The sequence below is a fragment of the Aspergillus candidus genome, assembly GCF_002847045.1.
Source record: "Aspergillus candidus strain CBS 102.13 unplaced genomic scaffold BDW47scaffold_75, whole genome shotgun sequence".
NCBI classification, from domain to species: Eukaryota; Fungi; Ascomycota; class Eurotiomycetes; order Eurotiales; family Aspergillaceae; genus Aspergillus; species Aspergillus candidus.
The window spans coordinates 46,433-62,593 of NW_020194080.1; the positions used below are offsets into that span (position 1 = coordinate 46,433).

Below are 16,161 nucleotides of genomic sequence, written 5' to 3' on the forward strand. Positions count from 1 at the left end.
GTATGCGCATGGCGATACTAGATCGGTATATAAATACTCCATGATTAGAATGATCTTACATAATCCTTATTCTCACCACATACTCTACTCATCAGTGTCTCGAATACCCCAAGTGTTGTGACACTGATAGTCCTATTATCCGAACAATGCTCCGTAGATCTTGTTTGATTGCGGGGACTGGTCCAAGCACCGAGTGGCGGATCAAGAGCCGCAGCATGCGGAATCAGCCCGTCCTGTCCAAAATCCAGGTGTCGGAAGTCCGTGGGACGCCCAGTAGGTGCATGTTTCTGGTGGCGGAGACGGAACTTTCGGCGGAATGCCTGCAGATACGGAGTGTCTCCAAGAGCCTTAATGCAATGGAGGAACCAATGATGACCAGTGCTAAGGTTTCTAGCACATGTGTCAATGATTGATACTGGATTTTAGAGGAGAACAATCTTCACATTCCTAAGATCGACAAGGCTGTACAGCATCCTAGTTCCTCAGTACTACTAAGTGGTGCGGGAGAGTCACATGGATGTACCGAGTATGGATACACTAGAAATGCACAATTACTGGGTTTGCCGCCTGAATTTCCCCGCTACATACCATGGCTCTTTGGCTTCTTATCTCCAATGATTCTCCGTACTGTGTGATAATCTGGCAAACAAAGGAAAGGAAAGGCAGTTGAAAGGCGGAACTCGGCTAGGATCCCCGTTCGGCAGGATACTCGGGAAATCTCCATCTGATCCTCTTCTTCTTGACTATAGTCTTAGTCTACTATAGTACTAACGATGTACTAAGGTGTATTGCTGAGCGCCGAACTCCCTTCCGAACCACAGACTTCACCTTGGTCTATGCCGGACTTCCCCACACGGTCTCGTGGATATATAATACCGGGGGCTGACGCTATTCGGTGCCTTTCTTACTTCTTGAAATTTCCCGCCTTTCAACGTCTGTGAAATATAGTCTGTACTGTCGCTCTGACTAGTCCGTGACTACCCTTGCGTTCAACAGGCCATTCAACAAGGTATGTGCATGGCACTTCACCTGCACTCCCCTGTCTCCCTGTCTCGTTAAATCCCATTGTCCTCGGGATTTCTCCCGCCACCCACCCTGCTCGATTAAGACTAAAAAGTGAGAGACCGTTTCGCTGACATATAGTAATGAAGATTGCATCGGAAAGGCCACGATCGCCTTGGGCATTTCCTCTTTCTCCCCTAGTGTTTCTCCTCTTTGCTGCAATTTTACGCATCTTCTCCGGTTAGCGGCTCCCGACTAAGTATGCGGTCGGCTGCTTAGATCAGACCACGACTTCTCTTCCCTTTCCCTCCTCCGCTTTCCCTTCGGCTCTTTGGGGTCTCTTCCTGTACCTTTTTTACTCCCTTTTCTTTCTTTTCTTCTTTCTTCTTTTCTTGTTCTTTTCTTCTTTTCTTCTTGTTCTTCCCCCCTCTTTTTTTTTTTTTCCCCCTTGAATCGGGATTGATTTACTTTCCCACGCGGATTCCGGTCCTCCCAACGTTTATCGACCGGTGGAATCAGGGGGTTCTTATCTCTTGTCCGCGTCGGCTGACGGTGTCTTTCCATTCTTGACCCCCTCTTCAATCTCCGCTCTTTGGACACAAACAAAGATCCGCGATCATGGCGCAACTCGACACCCTCGACATGGTCGTCTTGGTCGTCCTCCTCGTGGGCTCCGTCGCTTATTTCAGCAAAGGAGTCTATTGGGGGGTCCCCAAGGACCCTTATGCGACCTCCGGCGCTGCGATGAATGGTGCCGCCGCCGGCGGAAAATCACGCGACATCATCGAAAAGATGGACGAAACGGGAAAAAACTGTGTGATCTTTTACGGTTCGCAGACTGGAACGGCGGAAGACTACGCCTCCAGACTCGCCAAGGAAGGTTCGCAGCGATTCGGCCTTAAGACCATGGTGGCCGATTTGGAAGACTATGACTACGAAAACCTGGACAAGTTCCCCGAGGATAAGGTTGCTTTCTTCGTTCTCGCCACCTATGGTGAGGGAGAGCCGACCGACAATGCGGTGGAATTTTATCAGTTCTTTACCGGTGAAGACGTCGCGTTCGAGAGTGGCGCCGCCGCCGAGGAGAAGCCTCTGTCCTCCCTCAACTTTGTCACTTTCGGTCTCGGTAACAACACCTACGAGCATTACAACGCGATGGTCCGTCAGGTGGATACGGCTCTTCGGAATCTCGGCGCCAACCGTATTGGAACTGCGGGTGAAGGCGACGACGGCGCCGGCACAATGGAAGAAGACTTCTTGGCCTGGAAGGAGCCCATGTGGACCGCGCTCTCCGAGGCGATGAACCTGCAGGAGCGCGAGGCCGTCTACGAGCCCGTGTTCAACGTCGAGGAAGATGAGTCTCTGAGCCCCGAAGATGACACCGTCTACCTCGGCGAGCCCACCCAGGGCCACCTTCAAGGCAACGCCAACGGTCCCTTCTCCGCCCACAACCCGTTCATCGCCCCCATCGTTGAGTCTACCGAGCTCTTCAACGTCAAGGATCGTAACTGTCTGCACATGGAAATTAGCATCGCCGGAAGCAACCTCACCTACCAGACTGGTGACCACATCGCGATTTGGCCCACCAACGCCGGCGCCGAGGTCGACCGATTCCTGCAGGTCTTTGGTCTCGAAGGCAAGCGTCATACCGTTGTGAACCTCAAGGGTCTCGATGTGACCGCCAAGGTTCCCATTCCCACGCCCACCACCTACGATGCCGCCGTCCGCTACTACCTCGAAGTCTGTGCCCCTGTGTCTCGTCAATTCGTGTCGACTCTCGCCGCGTTTGCCCCCGATGAGGAGAGCAAGGCCGAGATTGTGCGCCTGGGTAGCGACAAGGACTACTTCCACGAAAAGATCACCAACCGGTGCTTCAACATCGCGCAGGCTCTTCAGACCATCACTCCCAAGCCGTTCACTGCCGTTCCGTTCTCCCTCGTCATCGAAGGCCTCACCAAGCTGCAACCCCGTTACTACTCCATCTCGTCCTCGTCTCTCGTGCAAAAGGATAAGATCAGCATTACCGCTGTTGTCGAGTCGGTCCGCTTGCCTGGTGAATCGCACATCGTCAAGGGTGTGACCACCAACTACCTGTTTGCTCTGAAGCAGAAGCAGAACGGCGATCCTTCCCCCGACACCCATGGATTGACCTACTCGATCACTGGCCCCCGCAACAAGTACGATGGTATCCACGTCCCCGTCCACGTCCGTCACTCGAACTTCAAGCTGCCCTCCGACCCGTCGAAACCGATCATCATGGTTGGTCCTGGCACCGGTGTCGCGCCCTTCCGTGGTTTCATCCAGGAGCGCGCTGCCTTGGCCGCCAAGGGCGAAAAGGTTGGCACGACTCTGCTGTTCTTCGGGTGCCGCAAGAGCGACGAGGACTTCCTCTACCAGGACGAATTCAAGGTATATTCCCTCATCCACCACCGCCTATTGATGTGCTTGATAGCTGACCCTCATGACCTCTAGACCTACCAAGAGCAACTCGGCGACTCGCTGAAGATTATCACCGCCTTCTCGCGTGAGTCATCCCAGAAGGTGTACGTCCAGCACCGACTGCGCGAAAACTCCGAGCTCGTCAGCGACCTCCTGAAGCAAAAGGCCACGTTCTACGTCTGCGGCGACGCCGCCAACATGGCCCGCGAAGTGAACCTGGTTCTCGGCCAGATCATCGCGAAGCAGCGCGGTCTCCCCGCCGAAAAGGGCGAGGAGATGGTCAAGCACATGCGGAGCAGCGGCAGCTACCAAGAAGACGTCTGGTCGTGATACCACCTATTTCATTTCTTGGTCCCACTTCCTAACATTATTGTGCCACGACTTCCTTCTTTTTTTTTCACGTTTAGATGATGCTCGCATATATACTCCGCCAAACAATTTTTTTCTCCACGTTTTGAGCTCCATGGCGTGATTCTTGTATGATTGTGAAGTTTTTTTGACCTTTCGCACAGTCGATTTACCCGATGGAAAGAATAGGATAGAAAAGAGGTCAATTGGCCAAGGGCTTTTTTGGAGAGATTTGTGTGGAATTATCATGCCCTGCTGGTTTGGTAGGGAGTTATACATATTTAATTGAAATATTTCAATACTCATCACTCCCTTTCTTTCATTTCTTAATTCTAGTTGGTTGTGTATAAGCGTGGTAGGCGTTTCAACCCCGCGCTGTTCGAGGTCAATTATTCCTTAATATTTGTTTTCATCCTCGTTTTGTATTTCTCACCAACAGTATGTTGAACATGGTCAAGTAGGAACCAAAGCAGTTCGAGAGGCCAGTTCGGGAATAAAGCGGAGTTAAAAGGCCTGGAAGGTACAAGAACCGCAACCTTCGTCATTCACTCACTCTAAACGCGGAGTCTCAATCCTGCCAGCTCCAACTCCTCTCCACCCCACTTCTCCAGTCCTTTCTACGGACCACACTGAGAGCACGCCCTTACACAGAAAACCTCACATACACACATCATCCCTAAAGTGTATTGTATTAGAATAATTCCCCCGACAGTGCCTCGCAACCATTATCGCTAGGCGGTCGGGATCAGCTGTGGTCGCGCGATCATCCGAGCTGTGCCTCTAATGCGGAGAGCGCTCGCACCGAAAACGCTCCTCGAGAAATAGCACCCACCGACGCAACATGTCCTATGTCGTGCCAATCCACCAAGCGAGCAGTATTCGCCATGCCCTGAAGCTGCAGTTTATGAAACCCGAGGAGGAGAGCTTGATCGTCGCGTTAGTGAGCCCCTCTCCCTTCTCCCCATGCGACGCCCGCCCTCGGTGTCGAGGGAGGAACATAAGCTAGTCAAGCTAACAATACGGTCCTGCAGAAAAGTCAACCGACTCGAAGTCTACGCCCTCACCCCAGACGGCCTAAGTCTCGCAGCATCATGTGCCCTCAACGCTCGGGTAACAATGCTCGCACGACTGCCCGCGCCCGCCAACTCCCCAACAGACCACCTCTTCGTCGGCACAGACCGCTACACATACTGCACGCTAGCATGGGATAGCTCGACAAACCAGATCCGCACGCAACGGAGCTACGTCGACGTCTCGGACCCGGCATCCCGCCAACCCCTAATGGGAAATCGGTGCCTGATCGACCCCAGCGGACGGTTCATGACGCTGGAGATGTACGAGGGCCTGATCGCCGTGATACCAATCGTGCAGCTACCGGGCAAAAGGAGGGGACGGGCGCCCGCGCTGCCGTCCGGCCCTGACGCGCCGCAGGTGGGCGAGCTGGGCGAGCTGACGACGGCGAGGATAGATGAGCTGTTCGTGCGGTCGTCGACCTTTCTGCATGTGCAGTCGGGCGCGCCGAGGTTGGCGCTGCTGTATGAGGATAGTCAGAAGAAGGTGAGGTTGAGTGTTAGGGAGTTGCAGTATACGGCTGCGACGATGAGCTCGAGTGCCGATGCGACGTTTGCGCACATTGCGGATTTTGCGCAGGAGTTGGATTTGGGGGCTTCACATTTGATTCCGGTGCCTGCTCCGTTGGGTTTGTTTCCTTCTTTCTTTTATCTTGAATTGTGAATGGTCGTTGAGGCTAACGTGAATAGGTGGCTTCCTCATTATCGGCGAAACGTCTATCAAGTACGTCGACGACGACAACAACGAGCTCATCTCCCGGTCTCTAGCTGAGTCGACCGTCTTCGTGGCCTGGGAGCAAGTAGACGGCCAGCGATGGCTGCTTGCCGATGACTACGGGAGGCTGTTTTTCCTGGTGCTGAAGCTTGGCTCTGAAAGCCTAGTGGAAGAATGGGACCTTCATCAGCTGGGGAACACGTCTAGAGCGTCTACCCTGGTATATCTTGGCGGCGGGATAGTCTTCGTGGGCTCGCACCATGGCGATTCTCAGGTCCTTCGAATCGGGGACGGTTCTTTCGAGGTGGTGCAGACCCTGCATAACATTGCCCCTATTCTGGATTTCACTATCATGGATCTTGGTAACCGCGCAAGCGAGAGCTATACCCATGAGTTCTCGTCAGGCCAAGCTCGGATTGTCACAGGCTCGGGTGCGTTTGACGATGGGACATTGAGAAGCGTCCGTAGCGGTGTGGGTATGGAGGAGCTGGGCGTCCTGGGCGACATCGGGCACATCACCGACCTGTTCGGATTACAGGTGCAGGCCAAGGGAGACTATCTGGATACCCTCCTCGTCAGCTTTGTGGACGAAACCAGAGTATTCTCCTTTAGCCCCGACGGCGAAGTTGAAGAGCTGGAACAACTCCTGGGGCTAAGTCTCTCGGAATCTACGCTGCTCGCGGCCAACCTGCCCGGAGGACGGATCCTCCAGGTGACCGAAAGAAGGGTCCTCATCGCGGACGTCGAAAGCGGCATGGTCACCAACGAATGGACACCACCGGATCAGAAGATCGTCACTGCCGCCTCTGCCAACGAATCATCGGCCGTGCTCGTTGTCGACGGCGAACTGGTTACCGTTCTGGACATCAAGAACGAAGCACAAGTCATCGCGCAGAAGCACTTTGGCACAGACTGCCAGATCTCCGGCGTGACGGTCCTATCGTCCCCGGCAGATGTCTGCATAGTGGGATTCCCACAGCTAGCCCAAGTTTCCGTCCTGAAACTCCAAGACCTCTCTGAGCTACACAAAACATCACTCGGCCCAGCAGGCGAAGCCTTCCCGCGCTCCGTGCTCGTCGCGGACGTACTCGCAAACAGCCCGCCAACCCTCTTTGTCTCAATGGCCGACGGCAGTGTCATCACCTACTCGTTCAACCCACAAGAGTACACTCTCACAGGGATGAACAAGCTGATCCTCGGTTCAGAGCAACCAACCTTCAAAAGGCTCCCGCGAGGTGATGGGCTCTACAATGTGTTCGCGACCTGCGAGAACCCAAGCCTGATCTACGGCTCCGAAGGCCGCGTGATCTACTCCGCCGTGAACTCCGAGGGCGCCTCGCGGATCTGCCACTTTAACTCCGAAGCATACCCCGGTTCCATCGCGATGGCTACGGCGCAGGAACTGAAGATCGCCTTAGTTGATAAAGAGCGGACGACTCAGATCCAGACTCTCCCTATCGGCGCGACAGTCCGTAGGGTCGCGTACTCGCCGTCCGAGAAAGCCTTCGGAATTGGTACTATCGAGCGCAAGCTTAAGGACGGCGCGGAAGTCGTCACGAGCCGGTTTGTCCTCGCGGACGAGATCCTCTTCCGGCGGCTAGACTATTTCAGTTTGCGGCCGGAGGAGCTGGTCGAGAGTGTTATCCGCGCGGAGTTCCCGGTTGGAAAGGACGAAAGCGGACGAGACGCTTTCAAGGATCGGTTTATTGTTGGGACGGCGTATCTGGATGATGATGGCGATGAGGAGTCCATCCGGGGACGCATCCTCATCTTCGAGGTTGACAATGGAAGAAGACTTACGCAGGTTGGAGAGCTCCCTGTTAGAGGGGCGTGTCGGGCGCTGGCTATGCTTGGTGATAAGATTGTAGCTGCGCTTGTGAAGACGGTAGGCCACACTTTCTTCTTTTTCTCTTTATACAAAGCAGACTACTAACCCCGTCGCAGGTCGTAATCTACAAAGTCATAAACGACCGACTCAGCGCAACCAAGATCGAAAAACTCGCCAGCTACCGCACCTCGACCGCACCAGTTGACCTAACAGTAACAGGCAACGTAATCGCCGTCTCGGACCTCATGAAGAGTCTCTGTCTCGTGGAGTACAAAGAAGGCGAGGGCGGCCTCCCGGATACCTTGACAGAAGTGGCACGGCACTTCCAGACCGTCTGGGCGACCGCTGTGTGCTGTATCGCGGAGGATACGTTCCTCGAGAGCGACGCCGAGGGGAACCTGATTGTTCTCCGAAGGAATCTTACAGGCGTTGAGGAGGACGATAAGCGGAGACTGGAAGTTACGGGGGAGATTTCAATGGGCGAGATGGTTAATCGCATTCGACCGGTTAATGTGCAGCAGGCGGGGAATGTGGTCATCACGCCGAGGGCGTTTTTGGGGACCGTACGTCTCTTCTCATCCCCCCCCCAAGTTCACTCCACGCCAGTCCAGTCCCATAATCTAACATTCCTACTTGAAAAAAACAGGTCGAAGGCTCAATCTACCTCTTCGCGATGATCAGCCCCGAACACCAAGACTTCCTCATGCGTCTGCAAGCCACAATGGCGGCCCGCCTCACGTCCCTCGGCGACATGCCGTTCAACGAATACCGCGGATTCCACACAATGACGCGGGAAGCGAAGGAGCCCTACCGGTTTGTGGACGGGGAGCTGATCGAGCGGTTTTTGACTTGCGAGGCAGCTTTGCAGGAGGAGATTGTTAGCTCCGTGGGGGCGGGGGATGTGGATGAGGTGAAGGGGTTGATTGAGGGGTTGAGAAGGTTGCATTGATTACGCCTTTGAGATATTCGGACTAGAGTCGTTTCTGTTGTTCTTCTCGCCTGTTGGGCTGTGAGATGCTGGTCCTGTTATGCGTATGATTTATGAGGTTTATTGATTGGTTTATACATGTGTGGTTGACATGTACTTTTGTAGACTGTAGCTCTCTTTGGAGTATAGGGGTCATACTAGGGGACTGTAGGAATGCTTCAAATATTTAGTTGGAAATCTATGGTAGATGGATTATATAGTACATGAGCCTTTGGCAACGCACAGAATATGGCAAGGGGTCACAGTATAAGATACACGATCAAGACATCACAAAAAGACAATTAGAACTCATTAAGTGCTGCACAACCACATTAATCTTTCCTTATCTCCTAGAAAAAGATGATGTGTCCACACATTAAGCAAAGCAGTCTCGGCAAACACTCACTCATCCTTCGCAGCCTGCTCCTTCGCAGGCGTAGCCTCACCCTCCGAATCACTCCAATCCAACAACTCCATCAGCTTATCCTCCGAAAGCGTCGCCTTCCCCTTCGACTCCTTATTCAAGCTCTTCGCATGCTTCTTCTGCCTTCTGCGCGCATTATCCGCAAACTCCGGCACGCCACTAGAAGTCGCAAAATCGACCTCATCCTCCGCCCCCTCCTCATTCTCCAGCTCATCATCCGTGTTCTCCACCTCACCAAGCACCTTGCCCTCCCCAGCAGCCTTACCCCCACCGCGCAACGAATTAGCAGACACCTTGGCCTTCCCGCCGGCTTCCGCCTCCGCCTTCTTCTTCCTCTCCTTCTCCAGCTGCTTTCTGCGATCGCGCTCGCCCATCTTCTTGAAGAGGGCCTCGATGTAGGGGCGTGCGATGAGGTAGCCGACCACGGAGAGGATGACTTTCGTCCAGCGGTTGACGCTCACATTTGCGAAGGAGCCGTAGAAGTTTTTCACGAAGCGGAGGACGATCGTTTCGAGGAAGGTGTAGATTTGGTGGAAGAAGTCGGAGGCTGCGTCGGCGGCGAGTTCGCCGGGGTCGCGGGTGGCCATTTTCTTTCTTTCTTTCTTTCTTTTTAGGGGTTTGTGGGAGTGTGTGGTGGTGGTGGTTGTTTTTTAGAGGGGCGGACTGAGACGTAGGGATAGTAGGCTAGCGGTGAAGGTGGGGGTTGCGCTCCTGTGTGGGAAGATAATATAGATAAGGGAGTAAATAGAGACACAAGAAGAATATCCCTGGTAGAAAAGAGAAAATGGAGAGAAAATCCAGAACAGGACAACAATCCTATTCAGAATCAGGTCCAGGGGAAGAAACCAATCGACCCAGCAAGAACAGCAACTTTGATGCCGGGATTCCGGGCACCAGGGCAGATCGGCCAGCTCAGCGGCCGCATTCACTGACCGCTCGGGAACGCTCTCATTTCTCATTCCGGGCCGGGTTTAGCGTCGGAGCTGGATTAGTAGTTTATCCGGTGGGATTGTATAGGCCAATCACAGGCTGTCCCGCGGGAAACGCCCGAACGCGTCGTTCGCGTGTGCCATCCATGCTCTAGAGACTCGACGGAGTAGGTACCTTCCTTCGAAATATCTCGTGCTGCTGGTGCTTGGTTGATACTGTTTCTACGTACCTGTCAATATATCTCAAGCGTTGACATCACTACACGAAGCTACTTCAATATCTGACCATTCGCAGAATCCCGACAATGGACGTTGAAGAAGCCGGTCTAGAAGAGGTATGGGGATGTCTCCAGTCTTCATACTCCCTACAGCTACTAAACTCTTACTCGATGTTACAGCGCCTCAAGTCCGCCCTCTGGCTGTCTATCGGAAAAATCGTGGACGAGGAAACGGTCAAATTGGGCGCAAATGCCACTCCTCAGTTTATCGGGGCCTTGACGGAGATGGTCTGGGCGCAAATAGGTATGTGTCTGACAGTCGTACTATGTTGTTTCTACTCGTTTAGTGTTTCTATTTGTGGATTGTTTCTGTTTGTGGGTGTTTTTATAAAGAACGTGTACTCTGATGGCAACTAACCGTGGTTGATGCAGAAACCGTCAGTCAAGATCTGGAATCATTCGCCAAGTAAGTGCATCTCTGGGAGTGGCTTTCCTTCCACCGTCGCTCGCCAATACTCGCTATCGCTCGATCAGCCTATCACAAGTCCAGCGCTCATTCGTTCTAGACATGCCGGTCGCTCGACTATCAATCTCTCCGACGTGATGCTACTGGCTCGCCGCAACGAAGGACTGGAGTCTATTCTGCGTGCTTTTATCGACCAAGAACGGGACGAAGAAGCCTGATCTGTTGTTGCAAGCCACAGGCTACCCTCATACAGCGGAACAAAGTCCCGTCCCATCTCCCCGCGCCCGCGCAAGATACTACCACCTGATTGGTGGACCACCGTTACCACCACTCCAAGCTGGCAGGTTTGTAGTAACCCCCAATAACCCTGCTTATCGTCGTGAAATTCTAACCGGTTGAACGAAGGAGATCGAGACCGACCTCGTGGTCGACCCGTGGCGGGCAAATCGGCAGAATCCCATTCGCGACCGGCTTATGACGACAACACCCGTAACCCCACACAATCCCTATCGCGCGGATGGCAAAAGAACACAACCAGGAGCCTACAGTACTTCCAAACGCCCGGAAACTTTGATGTCATCCTGCCGTGGTGTCAATGTCCAGCTGATCAGCTTTTCCCTGGTCACCTTGTGTCCAAAGCCAATTGTCCACTCTTCCCATCGATCTGACGATATGGATATCGTGTCCGGTTCCACGGTCGAGCACGATCTCTAGATCTTAGCATCATAGCTGGTGTAAAAGCGGGTATCAGATGAACAAATTCATCGGACCCAGCCAATAGGGCTTCACGATAGGACAAGTTTGAATGAAGACAAGTCGTTGTCTCTCCAGCACTGCCTTAAGTCACGCTGAGCCAACACCGTCCGTCAACGTCATGAGAACGTCTCCCCACCATATCGCAATATAAGATCTATAGACGATAGGCCGTAGCCCACGATCCCCGGACGACATCGTCACTTTTATTTGCTCCCCGCACGAACTTCAGAGCCAGCCGAACAACAACATCCCTCAAGTGTCTATAGTTTCAGTAGCAGAAGAAACAGCGCAGAACTGCGATTCTTGAGCCATGTCGAGCACCGCCACCAACTCAGACACCCTTTACACCACCCTGAAGACGGATCGTTCCATGAAGACGGCTGATTCCATGAAGTCCGTTCGTTTCCACGGACCGGGGGACATCCGAGTCGATGTTGTCGACGAACCTGTGTGTGGGAAGGGGCAGGTGAAGGTACGTTGCTAATGGGCGAATCAATGAACTGTTATATAGTGTCCTCATGGGGCGATGGAGGGCACGCGCTAACGCAACGGCGGGATATAGATGCGTCCAGCGTATGTTGGGATCTGCGGTAGCGGTGAGCCGACTCCATTTTTCCATCCTGTTTTCCCATGCTACTTTCCCCTCCTATGTACCAGACGAAACAAGGAAGCGCAAGACTAATATCTATGTAGATCTCCACGAATACAATGCAGGGCCGGTATTGATCCCGAAGAAGCCACACCCACTCACGGGGACCTCCTACCCGGTTACACTGGGTCATGAGTTCGGCGGCATCGTTGAAGAGATCGGAGAGGGCGTCACGCATGTATCCCCCGGACAACGGGTCGTCGTGCGACCGACGATCTACGATGGGACGTGCCGGGCCTGTCAGATGGGCTACAATTACTGCTGTGAGAATATCGGGTTTATCGGATTATCAGGTGCGTCCCTTCGATCTATCCTGTGAGCAACAATCGGGGGGGAAATATACTGATGTGGGCCGGTAGGATACGGAGGCGGTCTATCCAAATTCATCGTCGCACCGGGAGATCACTTCAACCCCATCCCGGATAGCATCTCGCTGAAGAGCGCAGCGCTCATCGAGCCCTTGGCGGTCGCATGGCACGCCGTCAACGTCTCCCCACTTAAGCCCAACGACCGGGTCTTCATGATCGGAAGCGGACCGATCGGGATTGGCGTCATCCAGGTGCTGAAGCTGCGCGGGGCCGGGCAGATCATCGTGTCCGAGATGATGGGCAGCCGGAAACGACAGGCGGTTGAATTCGGCGCGACAGACGTCTTGGATCCCCGCGAGGTGGACGTCACGCAGCGGGTGCGGGAGCTCACGGACGGCATGGGCGCGGATATCATCTTCGACACGGCGGGGGTGGAAGTCGCGCTGAATGGCGCGATCGGCGCCTGTCGGAGTCACGGGACGATTGTGAACATCGCTGTGTGGGAGAACCGACCGGCTATCCGGGTGAATGACCTGATGTACAACGAGGTGAAGTATACGGGATCGGCCCTGTATGATGAAGCATCCTTCCAGGATGTGATCCGCGCGTTGGACCAAAGTATGTCAACTCTCCTCTCCTATATACAAGGTAGGACACTAATTCCGTAGAACAACTGCAGCCGGAGAGTATGATCACGACGACGGTCAAAATGGACGACGTGGTTGAGAAAGGATTCAAGGCGTTGTTGGAGGACCGAGAGAACTACTGCAAGATCCTGGTGGATGCGCAGGGATGTCAGTGAGCTAGCTACGTGAGTGACGTCTTCTTGTACGGATAGTAGGGTAGCAAATAGTTGTAATAATAGTGGACTATCTCCTATCAGGATCCGTTCCAACAACAGAACACGCGTTGCGGATACATCATGTTGTATGGGGCTTTCATGAGACCATTATGACGGCAAAGGGGCGCAGGCGTGGCTGTGTCGGTCACGTTGTGTGGCTGATGGACGTCAACATTACAACAACACAAGTACTGAGAAGTAAGTACCTCGAGGTAGGACTGGACGGATTCCGGAGTCTTTCCGGAGTGATCCGCGGTTACAAGAGTCCCAAAAATAAATTAAATCTCGAAACTGGAGGGACAGACCCCCCTAAATGGAATTGCCTAATTTTAGGAACCACAACCATGCATGTGAATTGGGAGAAGACCATGGATGGAGTAATGATGGCAGTGCGAAGGCCCACTTGAAAGACCTCTCAGTAACTGCTGTCCATAGTCACGTTTAATCACTAATCACAATTCCTCGTAATGCACTTGACTAATCAGGGGTGCTGCACTGCTGAGTCACCGATTCTGCCGGTCCCACAGGGCGGTCAGGCCAATCATGACGGGGATGACATCACTTTCGTCTCATCTGGCTAGTTGTGATAGTCCGATGGACTATGGAGTGGATACTCCTTCTTCGTTCCAGGTTATTGTTTTTCTTCTTCTCCTCCCACTTCTTACTTATCTCCCAATCATATCACCCGGCTTCCCTCCTCCATCCGTGGATCGTCGCCCTGGCTGTGTCACTGTCCACTGTCCACAGGATCAGGGCCTCCACCGATCTGCTTCCAATGTTGCTCCAATGGCTCCATCCTTGTTGTCTGCTTGGGTCTCGAAACAATCATGTAATTCTGCTGCCTTCTATGGCTAGAGTTGCGACCGGTCTCCTCCTCGGAGGACGGAAGACCCTGGATGGTGTTGGTCTCAGCCTTACTACCTTAATTTAAGAGTTTTCATCTTGTCTCCAGCGTTTCGGTGGAAATCCTGTCAAACCATTATTTATACTTCTGTCGCCTGCCATCCGCTGTTACGCACCTTGATCGATTTTTCCTGAGACTGGCTCTCTGATTAAGCAACAACCCCAAACCAGCTAAAAATCAACACCGCCAAGATGGGGTTTGGCGGCGCCGTACTACGATTCGTGAACCTCGCCATCCGCATTCTTCAATTCCTCGATGCCGCCGTCATCCTCGGTATCTACTCATACTTCCTGGCCGTCCAGAGCAAACATGACCAGGAGATCCCGCAATGGATGAGAGCCGTCGAGGGTCTCGCGGGCGCCAGCGCCCTCTACGCCCTCCTGGGCACCCTCTTCACCTGCTGCGTGGGAGGTGTGGCCTTCTTCGCCGCCATGGCCGTCATCCTCGACGTGGCCTTCATCGGCGCCATGATCGCCATCGCCGTACTCACCCGTGACGGCGTCCAGACCTGCACGGGGAAGAAGATCGACACCCCGCTGGGATCCGGCCCCAGCGGCAAGGAGTCCGCCTCCAAGGTGTCGTTCGAGTACGCCTGTCAGCTGGAGAAGGTCGCCTTTGCCGTGGCCATCATTGGAATGTGAGTAGCCTGTTGCCTGCCTGCCTTGTGCCACGCAGTCACTGACATGAACAGTTTCTTCTTCCTCTGCTCCATCCTGTTCCAGGTGCTCTACGCCCGCCACCACAAGCGGGAGAAGCGATTCGGCCCCTCCCCGGCCAACGGATACACCTACGGCACTCGCCGCCGTGCCTTCTGGCGCCGCAACAAGAACAACCCGGATAGCGGCAGTGCCGACGACATGCTGCCGGGTCACCCGACGCCGAGCGATGTCGAGCTGGGCGACAACAGCGAGAAGTCTGGTGGTCTCTTTGGGAAGAAGAAGGCTCCTGCTGCTGTTCCGCCGGCCCAGAATAAGTTTGGATATGGTAGCTCTGCCTATACGGGTAACTACTAAGATGAAATGAGCTAGCTGGATATGAACCAACTGGATGAGATTTATCCAGGTAAAGACTGGGAGAAAGCAGATTAAAAGTACGGTGGCTACTGAACCAGCGACTTAATATATTCTCTTATGTTGGATTAGCCTGTACATATGACGGCTCACTCGTCTTGAACATACTCAGATGATGTGTATTCGTCGACGATTAATGAATGCCTTATAATTTGATACCAATGAATTTATCACCAGACAGATCCTTTCTGTACAACAACAACAACAACAACAACAAGGTACATGCTACGTATGTCTTCACATAGACACCCCGAATCAACCCCCTCACCCCATGACAACACCCATTAACAAGAAAACTCACCTCTCCCATCCCCCCAAGCCGTAATCAGCCCATCTGCCCTTGTCCCAAGCACCTCACATAAAAGCCATAGTAGTAACCCTCATCTCAACGCACGCCGGCCTCAACCCCAGAAACTCCAACCCGTCGAACCGGATCCCCGCCGACAAGGACACAAGATACCACGGGTTGAAGGGGGTGGGGTCGCGCACGTACCATGGCTTCGTTGCCGTTTGGGCGTGCATTGCGAGGTATGCGTGCTGGAAGGGCTTGATTTGATTCATATTCCCCCAGCATTATATAGATAGAGCATGCTTACTTACTCGACGAACAACACCCATCAACAAATCCCCACGAGTGACGCGCACGTCTCTGGCCTCTGCCCCAGCGTACAAATGATCCAGTACAGGTGCAGGGACGTGGACAGTCTTTTCCACGCGGGGGTCAACGCGCGTGCGTCGAAGGAACCACACCGAGATCAGCGTCCAGAGGAAGCCGATCCAGCCGCCGGCATGGATGCTTGGGAACACGCTTAGCAGATCCCGTTAGGGTTTCGTTGAGCTCGGGGTTGTCCAGAGGTGGTTTTGATGTCGTTGCGGCTGCGGAGCCGGGGCTGGGCGGGCCGGAGGTGGATTGTGTGGGGGATGGGAGTCCCTTTTAGGAAGGTTGTGTATGCTTTGAGGATGTGGTGGTGGCCTGGTTTTGTAAGTACTGCTTTTCTATAATGAATATAGATATATCGATTGGAGACACACCTGAAATATATAATTTGAGCATCGTGGGTACTAGTCTCAATGACAATTTCCACGAACTTCGAAAGTTATTAGATTAAACTGATCTGCTATTATATGGAGGAAAAAACAAATTGTCTTCTTCGTCTTCTTGGTCTTGATCATTATGATTATTATACGTTTTATAGTACGGACCGTATGTTCAAACTAGCTGAACCC

General features: G+C 53.3%; 7 protein-coding genes across 7 annotated transcripts; 5 read left to right on the forward strand and 2 right to left on the reverse strand.

The window, feature by feature from the left end:
• The first annotated feature begins 877 nt into the window (after nt 1-877).
• cprA (NADPH--hemoprotein reductase cprA) lies at nt 878-4,171 on the forward strand. Its single transcript, XM_024820060.1, has 3 exons — nt 878-1,009; nt 1,152-3,411; nt 3,475-4,171. The coding sequence occupies exons 2-3, from the start codon at nt 1,621-1,623 to the stop codon at nt 3,769-3,771; spliced, it is 2,088 nt and encodes a 695-aa protein (XP_024667916.1). The 5' UTR covers nt 878-1,009; nt 1,152-1,620; the 3' UTR covers nt 3,772-4,171.
• A 184-nt stretch (nt 4,172-4,355) lies between these two features.
• Nucleotides 4,356-8,395, forward strand: BDW47DRAFT_85728 (DDB1/RSE1 family protein). The gene is made up of 5 exons (XM_024820061.1): nt 4,356-4,725; nt 4,821-5,488; nt 5,550-7,459; nt 7,519-7,965; nt 8,049-8,395. Exons 1-5 carry the CDS (start codon nt 4,631-4,633, stop codon nt 8,349-8,351), a joined length of 3,423 nt encoding a protein of 1,140 aa, XP_024667917.1. The 5' UTR covers nt 4,356-4,630; the 3' UTR covers nt 8,352-8,395.
• A 376-nt stretch (nt 8,396-8,771) lies between these two features.
• On the reverse strand, nt 8,772-9,380 carry BDW47DRAFT_129528 (uncharacterized protein; the record flags this gene model as incomplete). The annotated part of the gene is made up of 1 exon (XM_024817004.1): nt 8,772-9,380. One exon carries the CDS (start codon nt 9,378-9,380, stop codon nt 8,772-8,774), a length of 609 nt encoding a protein of 202 aa, XP_024667918.1.
• Nucleotides 9,381-9,901: 521 nt separating this feature from the next.
• Nucleotides 9,902-11,258, forward strand: BDW47DRAFT_113173 (CENP-S family protein). Its single transcript, XM_024814338.1, has 5 exons — nt 9,902-10,057; nt 10,121-10,244; nt 10,373-10,406; nt 10,507-10,750; nt 10,812-11,258. Exons 1-4 carry the CDS (start codon nt 10,028-10,030, stop codon nt 10,622-10,624), a joined length of 306 nt encoding a protein of 101 aa, XP_024667919.1. The 5' UTR covers nt 9,902-10,027; the 3' UTR covers nt 10,625-10,750; nt 10,812-11,258.
• On the forward strand, nt 11,242-13,010 carry BDW47DRAFT_113176 (uncharacterized protein). Its single transcript, XM_024814339.1, has 5 exons — nt 11,242-11,634; nt 11,725-11,758; nt 11,856-12,104; nt 12,171-12,737; nt 12,788-13,010. The coding sequence occupies exons 1-5, from the start codon at nt 11,473-11,475 to the stop codon at nt 12,919-12,921; spliced, it is 1,146 nt and encodes a 381-aa protein (XP_024667920.1). The 5' UTR covers nt 11,242-11,472; the 3' UTR covers nt 12,922-13,010.
• Nucleotides 13,011-13,579: 569 nt separating this feature from the next.
• Nucleotides 13,580-15,088, forward strand: BDW47DRAFT_113178 (uncharacterized protein). Its single transcript, XM_024814340.1, has 2 exons — nt 13,580-14,501; nt 14,556-15,088. Exons 1-2 carry the CDS (start codon nt 14,056-14,058, stop codon nt 14,875-14,877), a joined length of 768 nt encoding a protein of 255 aa, XP_024667921.1. The 5' UTR covers nt 13,580-14,055; the 3' UTR covers nt 14,878-15,088.
• Nucleotides 15,089-15,207: 119 nt separating this feature from the next.
• Nucleotides 15,208-15,880, reverse strand: BDW47DRAFT_113181 (uncharacterized protein). The gene is made up of 2 exons (XM_024814341.1): nt 15,535-15,880; nt 15,208-15,471 (listed from the first exon to the last, which is right to left on the reverse strand). The coding sequence occupies exons 1-2, from the start codon at nt 15,550-15,552 to the stop codon at nt 15,289-15,291; spliced, it is 201 nt and encodes a 66-aa protein (XP_024667922.1). The 5' UTR covers nt 15,553-15,880; the 3' UTR covers nt 15,208-15,288.
• Nucleotides 15,881-16,161: the final 281 nt, after the last annotated feature.

Excerpts from the sequence above, each read along its gene's own strand:
- cprA (XM_024820060.1), top strand. The coding sequence starts at position 1,621 with ATGGCGCAACTCGACACCCTCGACATGGTCGTCTTGGTCGTCCTCCTC. Across the intron at positions 3,412-3,474 it reads TCTACCAGGACGAATTCAAG|ACCTACCAAGAGCAACTCGG; the intron begins GTATATTCCCTC and ends CATGACCTCTAG.
- BDW47DRAFT_85728 (XM_024820061.1), top strand. The coding sequence starts at position 4,631 with ATGTCCTATGTCGTGCCAATCCACCAAGCGAGCAGTATTCGCCATGCC. Across the intron at positions 5,489-5,549 it reads TCCGGTGCCTGCTCCGTTGG|GTGGCTTCCTCATTATCGGC; the intron begins GTTTGTTTCCTT and ends TAACGTGAATAG. Across the intron at positions 7,460-7,518 it reads TAGCTGCGCTTGTGAAGACG|GTCGTAATCTACAAAGTCAT; the intron begins GTAGGCCACACT and ends ACCCCGTCGCAG.
- BDW47DRAFT_113173 (XM_024814338.1), top strand. The coding sequence starts at position 10,028 with ATGGACGTTGAAGAAGCCGGTCTAGAAGAG. Across the intron at positions 10,058-10,120 it reads AAGAAGCCGGTCTAGAAGAG|CGCCTCAAGTCCGCCCTCTG; the intron begins GTATGGGGATGT and ends TCGATGTTACAG. Across the intron at positions 10,245-10,372 it reads GATGGTCTGGGCGCAAATAG|AAACCGTCAGTCAAGATCTG; the intron begins GTATGTGTCTGA and ends TGGTTGATGCAG.
- BDW47DRAFT_113176 (XM_024814339.1), top strand. The coding sequence starts at position 11,473 with ATGTCGAGCACCGCCACCAACTCAGACACCCTTTACACCACCCTGAAG. Across the intron at positions 11,635-11,724 it reads GTGGGAAGGGGCAGGTGAAG|ATGCGTCCAGCGTATGTTGG; the intron begins GTACGTTGCTAA and ends GGCGGGATATAG. Across the intron at positions 12,738-12,787 it reads GATCCGCGCGTTGGACCAAA|AACAACTGCAGCCGGAGAGT; the intron begins GTATGTCAACTC and ends CTAATTCCGTAG.
- BDW47DRAFT_113178 (XM_024814340.1), top strand. The coding sequence starts at position 14,056 with ATGGGGTTTGGCGGCGCCGTACTACGATTCGTGAACCTCGCCATCCGC. Across the intron at positions 14,502-14,555 it reads GCCGTGGCCATCATTGGAAT|TTTCTTCTTCCTCTGCTCCA; the intron begins GTGAGTAGCCTG and ends TGACATGAACAG.